Below are 13,771 nucleotides of genomic sequence, written 5' to 3'. Positions count from 1 at the left end.
ATTTCCAGAGAGAAAAAAAATCTCACCATCCTTGGGCCTGTAGAATGTCTCTAAATATAATCTGTGATTTCATATGTGTCATGAAAGACAGCAGGATGAGAGGAGAGTTTTTCAGCAATTATAATCTGTGGACTAGGCTCCAGGAAAAGATGTGTTCTCTTCCAGGAAGCCAGGAGATTGTGGACTCTTTGGTTTGGAAGGACTGAGTCCCAGGGCCTTGGAAATAGGGATACAGGTACCTCCCATAGCCAGGGCTGATTGCACCCTCTAGCCAGTCGGAGAGACCCGTTGAGTACAGTCGGCAAGGCTTGAAGGGCACATGTAACAGTGGGTGATGATGGAGCTGGTGCCGCAGAGATGCAGAAACGTCAGGCCTGGGCCCTGACCTGAAGGAATGTCCTCCTGGTGGGCGTGGCATGTGTTATGATTGTGACCGAACAAGCGGTCTCAGAGAGCAGGTGGCCTGCGAGTGCAGAGGGGGCAGTGACCACCATGGGTTGGAGAAGTTTAGGACTAAACTAAGCAACGGTTCCTGCCCTTGGCTGCACATTAGAAACATCTAAGTAACTGCCTTAGCTTTCTAAGGCTGTGTAACAAAGCACCACACACTGAAATGGATTCAAAGCAACAGACATTTATTGTCTCACAGTTCTGGAAGCTGGAAGTCCAAAATCAGTGTGTTGGCAGAGCCGTGCTTCCTTCCAAGTCTGGGGGATAGAATCTGTTTCATGCCTCTCTCCTGGCTTCTCACAGTGGCCATAGCATTCTCTGCTTCAGTTGTCACGTGGCATCCTCCCCTCTGTCTGTGTCCAAATTTTCTCCTCTTATAAGGAGGAAATTATTAATTATTGAAATTATTAATTCCATGTGAAACAACCGTATTTTCAAATAAGGTCATAATCTTAGGTACTGGGGATTAAACTTCAACATGGCTTTTTGGGGGGATGCAATTCAATCCATAACAGAAACATTCAAAGATCCCAATGTTTGGACCTCACCCCAGATTCTGGGGAGGAGACACAGCCACCGCTAGTGTTTAAAGCTCCTCAGGTGATCCAATGTGCAGCCAAGGTTGAGAATGAACATCCTAAAGGGTGTGAGGCCACTGCAGGGCCTGGAAAGATGGACAGAGTTTGGGAAAGGTAGAGAGAAGGGCTTCTCAGATGGGCTCCTTGGGCAAAGGTGTGGAGGTTCGAATGTATTTGGCCTCCTCTTAGAGGAGTAGGAGGTGGTCTGCTTAGTGGCGGGGCACCAGCCCCTGGAGTTGAAGCCACTTCACTCTTCACTATAGTGGGTCCAGACCCTAGTCGAAAAGGATGCTTTTGGCTGAAGGGGGCAGGTTGGCAGGAGAACCAGCAGCCTGCTCTACCTCAACAATCTTGCTTCCATTTCAGCATCCACTATGAGAGGGAGTTCCCCGACGAGACGGAAGCATCTGCTGTCAGAGAAGGAGCCCCCAGCCAACCCTGCCAGGCCCCAGGTCTGTCCCTTCTGAGCACCAGGAAAGACAGCTTTGTCCCAGAGAGACCTGGGAGTTTACTCTTTCCTCTGACTGGGGAACCAGTTGCAATGGGAACCAGCTGGGCCCCGTTATGAGTGAGCAGTCAGGGCCAGCTCCCCCTCCAGGCAGAGGAGAAGGGCCCCATGTAGGGAGCTGAGTGAGGTGGAGAGGAAAAGCCTAGCACTCAGGAATGCCCCCCTGCAGCCCTGATATGAGAAGAGGCTCATGCCACCCCAGTCCCAATGTAATAGTCTTTCCCCAGGGTCAGGCTTCCTGGCTCCCACAGGCACCATGACAGGTGGTCTCTGAACCTGTTGACATCTTGGCTCTGGGCCTCTTCATCAGATGACTGGGCACCCTCCCAGTATGTCCTGGACCACTTCCAGACAGGTTCTCTGGTTGCAGGAGCTCGGTGCAATACATTCGCTGTTCCCCAACGTACACGGACACACCCACATACGGGGATGTGGACAGACACCAAAGAACAGCTTGACAGAGTCCCCTCTCTCAAACCTACAAGGACAGAGACCTGCAGAAGCGGGCTGTGGGTGGACAGGGCCTGCCTGACCTCAAGGTCGTTGGGGTCCAGTAGGTGTCCACCCTCTGGGACACCTTCCACAGCTCCAAGGATCTCAGAGAGCTCGGGGTCTGGGTGGCCAAGCTGGGCTGTTGCTCACAGCTCCTGGCAGGATTCAGCAGCACCTCTCAGCCTTGCATATCTCCCCCACAGGTCCCTGCAGCAAACATTGTGTGGAAAAGATGAACGGACAGCAGACCTGCAGGACAGTTCCTAGAGGCCAGGCCCTTCCTGCCCCTTGCCAGGTAACAGGGGCAGAGGCCCAGGAAGAAACTCCATACAGAGACCCCCACTTGGCCTGATGTGGAACAGGGCTCTGGCGGGGAAGGGCATGACAGCGGTGGGCCCGTCAGCAACAGGAGGGCAGGGATTCCTTAGCCCTCCCCTTTCTGTGGGTCTTAGCTGAGGCTCCCTCTGATGAGCTAGGGTTTCTGGATTCTAGTGGGCTCCAACATCCCTGTGGAGTCTTTACCTTTGTGCATTTGGAACAGTCCCCCAGGACAGAGTCTTCCAAGCTTGAGGAGAGGAAGAGCTGCCCTCCAGGGTCTCTGCCCGAGGGAACACCCCACAGGAGGCATACCGAGGAGACTACATCCAGGTGCCCAGCTCCAGCTACTGCCATGCTGATACACGAGGTGAGGCAGGGGCTGGGACAGAACCACAGGCTGTTCTGAGAAATGGCCCAGTAGGGACCTGGGGCAGAGAAAGAGTCGGGGTAGTGAGACAGGCCCCAGAGGTAGATTCCCAGCCACTCAGCCTCCTCTCTTCCCTGCAGGCTCTGGTTCGAGGGGGCCTGGATACCTTGGCGGCAGATGCTAACTTCATTACTGCAACAGGCCAGGCCCTGGCGGAGGCCTGCCAGATGGAACCAGAAGAAGTAGAGGTGGCAGCCACTGAGTTACTGAAAGGACGAGAGACCCCGGAGACTATGGCTGGTGCCCTGGGATGCCAGAGCCGCAGCCCCTTCCTAGGCAGCTTTGACCCGCATCCAGGCTCCCAGGAGAGGCTCATTCCCCCCAGGCAGTGAAGGCATGGCATTGGCTCGGGCTGAGCACTGGCATGACCAACAGCTGGGAGGGGGCTTGCAGCCTCCCCTCCTCGAGGCAGCAGGGTGGCAGGGCTGAGCTTGGGTGGTCAGGCACTGCCTCAGCAGTTGGGAAGAAGTGGATTGACAGGCTCTCCTCGCCAGCAGGAGGCATGATTGGATGGAGCTTCCCCAGCCCTTGCAGAAGGCCTGGTCAGTGCCCGTGTCAGTCTGGCATAAGGCTTCCCATCAGCAGGACATTAAAGCCTCCGGGCCTGTGACACAGCACCTGCCATCTGCTCGTCTCTTTCTTCAGACCCTTCCGCACCCAACCCCCCTCACACACCCCCTTCCCTTCCCCCGGGAGCCTGGGCCTAGGAGACTGACAGCCGGTCATCCGGGTTTTCCTTCTCTCCTGACAGAGAGGGGCCTGAGGTGGAGAGTGCAGGTCTCCTGGAAGTCCAGGGCCGGCCCCACTGACCGGTCTGAGGAGCCCCAGGAAGGGCTGGTTGCCTCAGAAGTAGCCGCCCCACCCCCACGCCACACCTCAGCCCCATGTCACACCACAGCCCCGCTTCTCTGAAGTTGTGACCAGGTCTCACCGGCCAGAGTCCACTGACAACACCGGTCCGAGAGTCCTCAACCGTACTCGGTCTGTGGCCCTGGAGATCAAAGATCTTTAGTCTCCTGGCTGCACTTATCCAGGAAGAATCAGTAGCAGTGGCCTCCTGGGTGCCAGCTGCATGCAGTGTCTTGTACCAGGGTCTTAATACATTTTATCTACTAAGCACCTTCACATCCAATATCCGCTCACCTCTCACTGCAGCCTTGTGAGGGGAGCCTATATTCATTTTAAAGATGAAGAAGTGGAGACCCTGTGGTCACACTGCCAGGGGCTGGCAAAGTCAGGACTGGGCCTTCCACATCCTCTGCTGACCCCCGTCCCTGCCCCACTGAATACCCTTCCCTCTCCTCACCGCTCCTTCATCGCTCCTTCATCGAGTGAGCGTTTGCCAAGCGCCCGCTCTGTGGCTGTTGCTGTGGTAACCAGGTGGGCCTCCCGGGGCGGCCTCCTGGCAAACCCCTGCCCCGGCTGCCAGTCCCGCGGTGCCGGGAGACTCACCCTCTGCAAATCCATGGTCCCCCGCCTCAGCTGGCCTCAGACCCTGGGCAGTGCAGTCACGTCAGCTGTCCTCTCTCCTAAACATCAGTGCCTTGCCCATCCTCACCCCCACCCCTTACCAAGACTCTTGTTTTTTCCTTCACAGAGAAATAGGAGCCTCTGGAAGCCCCCCACCCACTCCACCCTTTGCTCCTGTCAAAGGGTGGAGCTTCTCCACCTGCTCCTGCTCTCATGCCCTCCTCCTGCCCTAACTCCAGGGAAACCTGTCTCTCCTCCTGCCAGCTTTACAGATTCCACCCCAGCCATTATCCCCTCTCCTTCCCTCTCTACTGGCTCCTTCCATCTATCTGTGAGCACATTCAAGGTGCTTCCATCCCATCTATCTCCACCTACCTACTTAGTTTCCTACACTCTTTCCTCTGTTCAGGATCAAACTTCCTACCTAGGTTTTGCTTTGTCATCATTTCTGATTCTACTTCCCCTTCTCACACCCAGCACTCTGCCTTTTGCCCCACCCTTTCTCTGAAACAAGCTCACCCAGATCTCTAACAACCCTGTTGCTAATCCAGTGGATCCCTGTAAGTCCCTGTCTTATTAGCTACAATTCACTCCTCCCTCCTTCCTGAACTCCCACCCCCCAGGAGCTCCTGAATTTCCTGCCACCCTGCAATGGCTCCACCTGGAAGCTTCCTTGCAAGGTTTCCGTTGGCCCACCCACCTCATGGGTGAGGGGTTCCTCCGGGTTCTCTCTGTGGGACCCTTTCTGCCCATTCAGTACCTCTCCCGGGGATCTCATCCACTCTCCTAAGTGCTTCTACATGGTGATGATTCCCAGATCCAGAGCTCCAGTCCTCAACCCCAGATCTCCATGTCCTTCTCCTCCTGGACCACTCCACATAGAGGTCCCACTGTGTCTAAAGTGCACCTCGTTCAAATCTGACTTCATCATCCTTTCCCCAAAGCCTGGTGCTCTCAGGGAAGCCCCCTCCTTGTTCAAACCAGAAGTCTGGGTGTTATCCTGGACTCCCTTCTCTCATGAAGTCCCATAGATTCACCCTCCTAAGTTCCCCTCTAACCTGTCTCCCTTCCTCTCACCCGAGGGCACTTTCCTGACCCATTCACTCATTGTCACCTGCCTCGTCTATTGCTGCCCCTCTCCCCTTCCTTTCAACCAGACTCTGATCTTTCTCAAAAGAAAACCCTATCATTTTGTTCCCTTGCTTAAACCTGTCAAGATAACCCCATTGCCCTCAGAATATCTTGTGAACCCTTGCCTTGGTTTACAGGCTTCTCCCAGATAGGCCCCTTGCACATATCTGCTCGCCATTCCCACTCGCCGCAACCCAGGGAACCGCTCTCACCTCCAATCTCCAATGTGCCTTCTCTCTGGAAAACTTCCGGAAAGCCCTGACACCTAGTCATCCTTCTGACATTGAATATTACCTCCTGCAGAAAGTGTTCTCTGAAAACGGCCCCCGAATGCTCTCGTGTCTACCCCTAATAGGGCCTTGCCTCTCCCTGTGACAGCAGGGATCAGTTTACTCCAGGCAGATGCTAAGCCAAATAGAAGCAGGAGTCATGTCTGCCCTGGTCACAGTTACTCCCCCTAGAGTTTTCCACACCAGTTAATGGCTTGATAACTGCTTGTTAGATAAATGCAGGAAAGAAGAGTTCAAAGAGGGCACAGCCCCTGCCTTCAGCAGTCTCACAGCGTGGTGCTGCCTACAGCAGCTCTGCAGCTCCAGAGGTGTTCTCAGGGATCCAAGCACCCAGAGCCCGGGGTAGAGCTCTGGCTATGAGGGCTGGACTCCTGTCACAAAGGAGGGAGGCAGTGGGCCCAGAGGCAGCCGCTGACACTATCTCCAACTCAACTGACTCATTACTAAGGGGAAATAAGATAATCCACTTCAAGGTGGTGGAAAAGATTAAAGAAAGTGTGGTATATATGTGAAAGTGCTTCATAAGCTGTAACTCTATTTAAAAGGTATTTTTAATTATAAAAAGGACCTGGGCATCTTAAATTGATACCCAACACATACAGAATGCATAACTGTGTGACAGGTCCTGGGTTTAGGGTTTTGCACGTATTAACAAGAATCCTCTTGACAGTTATAGTGGTATCATCGTTCTTGTTTTGCAAATACGGCATAGAGAGGATGAGTAGCTTGCCTGAGTCAACACAGCTAGTGGAAGGACCAAGGTGGGATTCAAACCTAGGTATTTATGCATCAAACTCCGGGTCCTAAACCACTATATTCTTTGTCAATTCCGTGCCACTCCTCCCAGCTGACTGACAGGTATGTGCTGTCATGGAGAACTTTCCTAAGAGCCCTTCGCCCTTTTGAAAAGTTTGACAGTTTTCTTTGTGACATATAAGATATTCCGATTCATCAGAATGTGTAAACTCCTGCCTCTACTTCATCTTAGGAATGGGTGGGTTTCCAGTCATATAGGTGCCCATCTTCTCAAATAAAGCCCCCAATTTTTTTTTTTAAATTGTGGAAGGGTGAAGTTCAAGGGGTGGGAGTGAGGAGGACAGGGAGGGGCAACCTTCTGCCACCAGGACCACTGCCAAGGATGGTGTCTGCTCGACATCCTCCCGCTGCCAGCTCCCTGCAGACTTCGTGCCCAGCTGCTGGGTGGGGGATCTGCCAGAAGGGGTGGGGGTGTGGCTGGCAGGAGGGCAGTGGGCACAATATGGCATATCAGGGCTGTGGGGACTTGGGGACCCCTGTCTGGAAGGTGCAGATGGAGGGCACCAGGAAAGGCTGAGGCGGGAGGAAGCCCCAGTTGCAGACCATCCTCAGAGCAGGGCGAAGCTCCCTGGCTCTGACCCTGCTCTATTTCCGGACCCTGCTCTAGGACGGATGACTGCCCCCCTCTCCCCTGCCACGCGTTGACTCTCTTGGGATCCTTAAAGGAGGGACAGGGCTACTCTCAGCAAGTGTGTAAAAGCAGATCCTTGGGAGCCAGACCTTTTGGGATCTGACTTCCATTCCCCTACCTCCATGCTGCATGATGTTGCACAGTTCACATAACATAACCCTCCTAAGCTTTTGCTCCTCCATCTGTAAAATAGGGGGATAATTCCTCCTTCTGGTTGCTGTAGGGTATACATGTGACAACTAATAAAAGGTCCCCACACGTGGTAAGACACTGCTGTTTTGATTCTGTTAGTGGCTGGTGAGTGGGAGGCCAGACCATTAAGACAAGGGAAAGTGAGCTCAGGGAGGGTCCTGGGCCTTTTAGGGGCAGCTAAGAAGCAGTGACACTCAGCCCATCACAGCACCAGGGTTAGACCCCCTATGGGCCCTGACTGCTCTCACTGACCGCCCTTGGACACAGCACCCAGACCCTGCTGCAGGCCACCAGACAAGGCCCTGTCAAAGTCAGAACTGACCTAAACTCTATTCTAGTCTGCTAGCTGCCAGAACGTGATACACCAGAAACAGAATGGCTTTTAAAAAGGGAATTTATTACGTTCCAAGTTTACATGTTCTAAGGCCATAAAAATGTCCAAATTAAAGCAAGTCTATAGGAATGTCCAATCTAAGGCATCCAGGGAAAGATACCTTGGTTCAAGAAGGCCAGTGACATTCAGGGTCTCTTTCTCAACTGGAAAGACACATGGCAATCATGGGCACTTCTGCTAGCTTTCTCTCCAGGCTACTTGTTTCGTGAAGCTCCCCTGAGGGTGTTTTCTTTCTTCATCTCCAAAGATCTCTGGCTGGCGGGCTTTCCATGGCTCTCAAGCTTTTTCCAAAAAAAGTTTGGTTCTCTCTTAAAGGGCTCCAGTAAATAACTGCACCTTGAATGAATAGAGACACAACTCCATAGAAATCATCTAATCAAAAGTTACCACCCACAACTGGGTGGGTCATATCTCCATGGAAACAATCAAAAAGCTACTACCCAGCAATACTGAATGAGGATTAAAGAACTTGGCTTTTCTGGGGTACAACAGATTCAAACCAGCCCAACCCCCAAACGATATTTCTTAGGCTCCTGTCCCATTCTTCTGTGGTCGACAGCTTATAGTGCCAGGTGACACCCCCAGCACCCTGGAGGACTTCCTAATTCCAGTTTCCTGGCAAGGCAACTGAGGAGCAAGGTCCCGTAGCTGGTAAGTGGCGGAGCTAAGATTTGTCCCCAAGCTTTCTAATTCCATTGCTGTTTTCCCTTATACCATATAATTGTGCCCTGAATGGAATTTAAAATCCCATTCAGGAAATTAGTGTACAGAAGCATATTTAAAAAGAAATTAGCCATAAATACATAAGGCAAAATAATGGCGCTGGTATTGAATACCAGATGGAAATGCTCGAGTGTCAGGAACAGTGCCTTGGTGGGACAGACACTGGGGTTTGGAGAGTCCAGAGGAGGGAGACCTGACAGGTGTCTGTTTAAAATAAAATGAGGATTGTGGTGGTGAATGCATAACTGTGTGATTATCCCAAGAGCCTTGGATTGTATATTTAGGATGGAGTGTCTGTGTGTAAATAAAACTGTGTATTTATTAAATAAATAAACCATGGTGGCCAGAAAAGAAAAAGGGACCCAGAGAAAGGAAGTGCAAAACATCCCCGGAGTCCCCGTCAGTGGGACCAGGAGGAGAGACCACACTTCAGAAAGGTGACAGTGGTGCATGTGGCAGCCAGCAAATGAAGCCCTGCACCTGGAGAAAACCTATTGCTATTTATAGTGGAGTGTCCTTTTAAAAATGCCTCTGCCCGTTGGATTTCTCATCTGTAGAACAGCAGCAAACACTCATCATGCCTGCTTCATTAAGTGCCTTGCCGTTGATATCTCATTTAATCTATACAATAGGTGTTATTGTTAATCCCATTTTATGATGAAAAAGCTGAGGTTCAGAGAGGCTGCGTGAGTTGCCCAGTTACTTGGCTAAGAAGTGGTGAAGGCAGGTGTCCACCCGCAACCTGGCTGCTTAACCATCACGCACTCTGATTAAACTGCTTCTTGCATGGTTGGAAGAGAGAGACACTCTCCCCCCACTAATCCCTAAAACATCCTCTGCTAATCTGGTCCAAGACCCTTTCTACACCCCGCCATGTCCCAGGCCATCCACACGCAACAACTCCCACTTCCCACTGGCCTCCTCTGCCCACGTCCTTCGCCCTCTCTATGAGCCCTTCTGCATCCAGCACACTCCTCTCCTTGGGCCCAACGTGATGTCATCTTCTCTGGCAGGTCTTCCAGGCCGGCCAAAGTAAATAGTTGCTTCTTCCTTATTTGCCCTTACATGTAGCACTTGATAACTTTAATTATGGCAGTTATTATACTGCATCATAATTACAAGTTTACAATTTGTTTCTCCCAAGCATGCTGTGAGTGTCTCAAGGGCAGGGGCTGAGTATCATCTTTGAATCAGGATGGAAGGAAGGAAGGCTGAATGCAAAAGAATCACCAAGTAAATTGCTAAATAATGTGCATTGGGTTGTACCATTAGAAATTGCCAGTATTCTATCATTTTTTATTTACAAAATGACAGTTTTATATCATTTAACGTAATATAATGAGGGTGGGTTTCCCTACTGTCCAGAGCCACCCAAGTACCACCACTGGCCCTCTGGGGAGCAGGGACCCCACCTTTCGTTTTGGGATGCTTTACATTTGTCTGGCAGCACAAAACAGTTTGGGTCAGGGATCGCCAAGGCGATCCTCATGCTGGGTGCAGAGGGTGGGCCGCACCTGGAGGCTTTGGGCACCTGTCATCGTTAAGACCTGCTTTCAGTCTCCTCTGGGGGCTGGGGGAAGCTCACTCATAGCGACAAGAAGTGGCCTGCAGATGCGGTCCCAACCACCCAGCACCAGCCACTGCCAAAGGCTGTCACTCCAGGAAGACACTCCAGTTTGATCCTCTAGTCTTCGGGTCTGAACCCCTCCAACGCCAAGGCCTACCATCTTCTCTCTCTCCTCTGCCAGCCCAAGAGAACCAAGAGTCTGCAGGAAATGGGGAGAGGGAGATGGGAGACAGATTATGGGCCTCTCCCTCCGTGAGATTAGAAAAATTCTTTCTAATTTCAGTTATGATTTAAGATTTTTGCCCCACCCAGTCCTGGCCTTCCCTTTGGCTCCTCCAGCATAGTTCAGAGTTTAGAGAGAAAAGTCATTTTCATACATTTCTTTGTATCCTTACTAGATCCACCTAATTCTCCTCAAGGCAAAGTGCATGCCTGTGTCTACTAGTGCAAGTATTAAGTGTCAGAAAGTGCAAGGGTGGCAGGAAGGAGGAAAACATGCTACTTTTTCAAGAGATTATTTTACCCATCCAATGTGAGCCGCTGTTATCAAAAGGGCCTTTGAAATTCTTCTAAAATTGTCCCATGAGATTCCTCAGCACACACGCTGCCTGGGGTGCTGCCACTCATTACTGTCCCATAAAATCCTCCATCTGGATGCATTTCAGGAGAGCTGGCACTTCAGAGGTTAATCTTGTGTGATCACCCCCACCCCGGCCCTTGAATACCTGTCTTCCTTTTCTTCCCCTATTTTTTAAAGTGTTAAATGCTCATATGCTGGCACTTTGCTTGGCAGAGTCTGGCTAAGGCAAATTATCTATTAAAATCCAAGGAAATGATGCATCCTTAGGGACTGAAAATCGATAGCTCCCAGGCAGGATGGGGAAGGCAGTGATTATTTGTTAACCTAATCAAAGGGAAGGGGTGTACAAGGATGGCATCTGACACAGGAGGGAGATGGGTCCTTGAGGACCTGGCCAGGACTGTCCAGGGGGCCACCTTCTCCTCACTAGGCCCGGGAGGGCTTCCCATGCCTCCCCCATCTTCTCTCCTGATCCCCAAGCCTGTCGCTCCAACTCTTTGTTTTTCTCTCTTCTCTAGTTTTCCCAGCCTGGTCCCCAGCTTTCTCCTCCATATGCTCGCTCTCCTCTTTTATTGCATGCCCACCTTTCCCTCTCTGTGAGTCTTTAATTCCCTTCCACTGTCTAATATCTGGGAGAAGGACTAGGGCCCCTTGATTAATTAACAGGTGTGGGGGACACAGCACAGCCTGCCTTCCAGGTGGCCAAGACTCCAGATAACGGCTCCATGGACCAGTCCACTCTGAGCCTCTGGTTGGGCAAAGAGGAAGTAACTTTTTAAAGAAAAATCTGAACTGTGGAATCATAAACATGCAGTTAAATGCATATACACAAAGGATGCGATTTTTAAAGTTTTGACAGATGTGTACACTGCAGAACCGCCATCCAGACAACAGACATATCCTCTATCCCAAAAATTTTCCTCATGCTCCTTTGTCATCTCTCCTTCCCCTTCCCATTCCATGACATCCCCTCCAACCACTGATCTGCTTTCTGACACTATAGGCTAGTTTGCATTTTCTGGAATTGATATCAGTGGAATTATAGAGTATGAGCTCTTTTCTGGCCTGGCTTCTTTTACTTGGCATAGTCATTTTGAGATTCCTACACGTTGGATCATATACGGATGGTTCATTCCTTTTTATTGTTGAATGGTATTCCATTGTATGACGGACTATGGTTTCTTTATCCATTCACCTGTTTGTTTCCAGTTTGGGGCCATGGCAAGTAAAGCTGCTGGGGACATTCCCGTGAAAGCCTTTGGATAGTCAGAGGCAGAAAGTGATTTCCTATGGTTCAGCAGTTGCCAGGGCCCACATCCATCTTTTTCTTTCCCTGGATGAAAGAGGAAAACCAGATGGCCTGGGTTTGAGCCCTGCTCGACCACTTGTAGAGAGACCCTGTGCACCTCTCGGTGTCCTCTGTCATTTAGGGGGGGTAGCATTGCTCCTGCTTCCTAGCCTCGTTGCAGGATTATCTAACTGTGTATCTAAAGCATCTAGCCCATTGCCCAGCACAATTTTCAGAAATAGTAGCTGTTATTTCGCATGTGCCTCTGAAGAGATCTATACAATCCAGAATGGGGTTTGCTTTTTGATTGCTGAACAATTGCTCTAAGCCTTCCTAGGAGCTCTACTTTCAACTGAGGATTTAAAAAGTTGTTTCTTGATACCCAACTCGATATTGTTTTTTAGGTAGGTGATGGGCAGTGGCAGAGAAAATTCCTTAGAATTTTTCTAACTATTTTTTAAGGTGACTCCTGAGTCTCCCTGAGGGGTAGCTCTGCAGAGTCCGCCAGAAGACTCTGAGCCCCAAGGGGGTTAATATAAAACCACACTCGTCCAATCAGTGCTCAGGACTCAAAGACCTGGAAACCTGAAAAAATCTGTCAAATCAAGGGCCTCCTTCCCTGGACTAGAGCTCTCCACCTCCCAGCTATACCTCTTATCTGATGACATGAGTAGAGGTGGAGTTGGTGTGGAGGGTAGAGAACAGATGCTGCCTACCTGCCTCTACCTGTCCCGTAGGGCTCCAGGGAGCCCAGTAGATCAAAACCCCAAACAGGCTAGGCAGGCAGTGTAGAGTACTGGAAAGGGTTGGGCCGCCCTAGGTACCTTTACAGACCGGGGCTCTGAGTTCTGGCTCTGCACTTGAATCAGTTAGGGAAAGCTCAGTTATGCTACAATAACACACAAACCTCAAAATTTCAGAGGTTTAACACAATTCATTTCTCAAGTACACTCTATGAAGTGTATGAGTTGGCAGGATGCTATTGGCTCTTAAATTTTCCAACCACAGTCAATGTATGTCAGTCCCATCCATATTTTATTGGCCAAAGTAAGTTCTAGGGCTACGACAAACATCAAAAAGTGAAGACATACCGTCTTACCTTGTGTCAGAAGGCAGAGAGTTGAAAATACTTGGTGAATGGCCCTAATGATTATCACACTCACCAAGTGATTTCTGAGTTCATTTCCTCTTCTGAAAAATGAGGATAATAGTGCTTGTCTCATAGATCATTTCAAGGATTAAATGAGAAGATTCATGTAATACCCTTGGCATGGTGCAGACATGGGGGGGAGAAAAATAAGATTTGGATTCCCTTCCAGAGAGCCTCGAGTGAGGGTAGGACCAGGGGTATTCGTGTTTATGGGGGGACAGCATGCCACAGCTCCCTCCGGCCTCTCCAAACACTTACCCAGGCTCGGAGGTCCCATGGCTTAGAAGCCAACAGTAGGTGGATAACTCTCCCACCCCCTGGATAACCCTTGGATCTTATAGCTACCACTTGGGCCAAACTCACTCACACTCATCTCTGGAACTTCCTATCCCTCAATGGACTTCTTTATGACAAATCCAGTCTTCTGCCTGTTTAGAGGATAACGGTCCATTGAAGGAATAGAGAATGCAAGGAAAATGGGAAGGAAGTTAACATCTACTGAGTGCCTACAACTTGGTGAGCACTTGGCCCAGGTTACCTCATTTCAACCTCATAATAGGCCTGTGTTGAGACAAGTGTGATTATCCTCATTTTTAGAGGAGGGAACTGATGCTCCCCAAGTGGTGACATAATTTGCCTGGGGTTATGTAGCTAGTAAGTGGTAAAGCTGGGCTTTGAGCTCAGATTTCCATGACTTGGAAGGCCACACCTCAGCTTCTGGCCTGTCTTTTGTTATTCTGCACAGATTTAACTTTTATCCAGACCT

At 50.4% G+C, this 13,771-nt stretch overlaps 1 protein-coding gene and 1 long non-coding RNA gene across 4 annotated transcripts in view; one reads left to right on the top strand and one right to left on the bottom strand.

The window, feature by feature from the left end:
- Positions 1 to 3,390, top strand: part of CACNA1S (calcium voltage-gated channel subunit alpha1 S) — a 70,301-nt gene extending 66,911 nt beyond the window's left edge. For both annotated transcript variants that reach the window (XM_077157372.1, XM_077157371.1), the window contains 4 exons: positions 1,395 to 1,480; positions 2,232 to 2,323; positions 2,570 to 2,713; positions 2,854 to 3,390. In XM_077157372.1, the coding sequence (XP_077013487.1) occupies positions 1,395 to 1,480; positions 2,232 to 2,323; positions 2,570 to 2,713; positions 2,854 to 3,105 (574 nt within the window). In that variant the 3' untranslated portion in view covers positions 3,106 to 3,390. The remainder of the gene's footprint in view (positions 1 to 1,394; positions 1,481 to 2,231; positions 2,324 to 2,569; positions 2,714 to 2,853) is intronic.
- A 5,940-nt stretch (positions 3,391 to 9,330) lies between these two features.
- On the bottom strand, positions 9,331 to 13,741 carry LOC143680835 (uncharacterized). Of its 2 annotated transcripts, XR_013174202.1 has the most exons (5): positions 13,373 to 13,741; positions 12,955 to 13,046; positions 11,763 to 11,900; positions 9,935 to 10,186; positions 9,331 to 9,631 (listed from the first exon to the last, which is right to left on the bottom strand). It is a non-coding gene; the product is annotated as an uncharacterized LOC143680835 (long non-coding RNA). The 2 variants fall into 2 exon arrangements; XR_013174201.1 differs by lacking the exon at positions 9,331 to 9,631 and having other exon boundaries at positions 9,656 to 10,186; positions 13,373 to 13,739.
- Between the last annotated feature and the right edge of the window lie 30 nt (positions 13,742 to 13,771).

Source organism: Tamandua tetradactyla, chromosome 4 (assembly GCF_023851605.1).
Source record: "Tamandua tetradactyla isolate mTamTet1 chromosome 4, mTamTet1.pri, whole genome shotgun sequence".
NCBI classification, from domain to species: Eukaryota; Metazoa; Chordata; class Mammalia; order Pilosa; family Myrmecophagidae; genus Tamandua; species Tamandua tetradactyla.
Note: the sequence above shows the minus strand (reverse complement) of the source record. Positions and strands in the feature narration are given on the sequence as shown.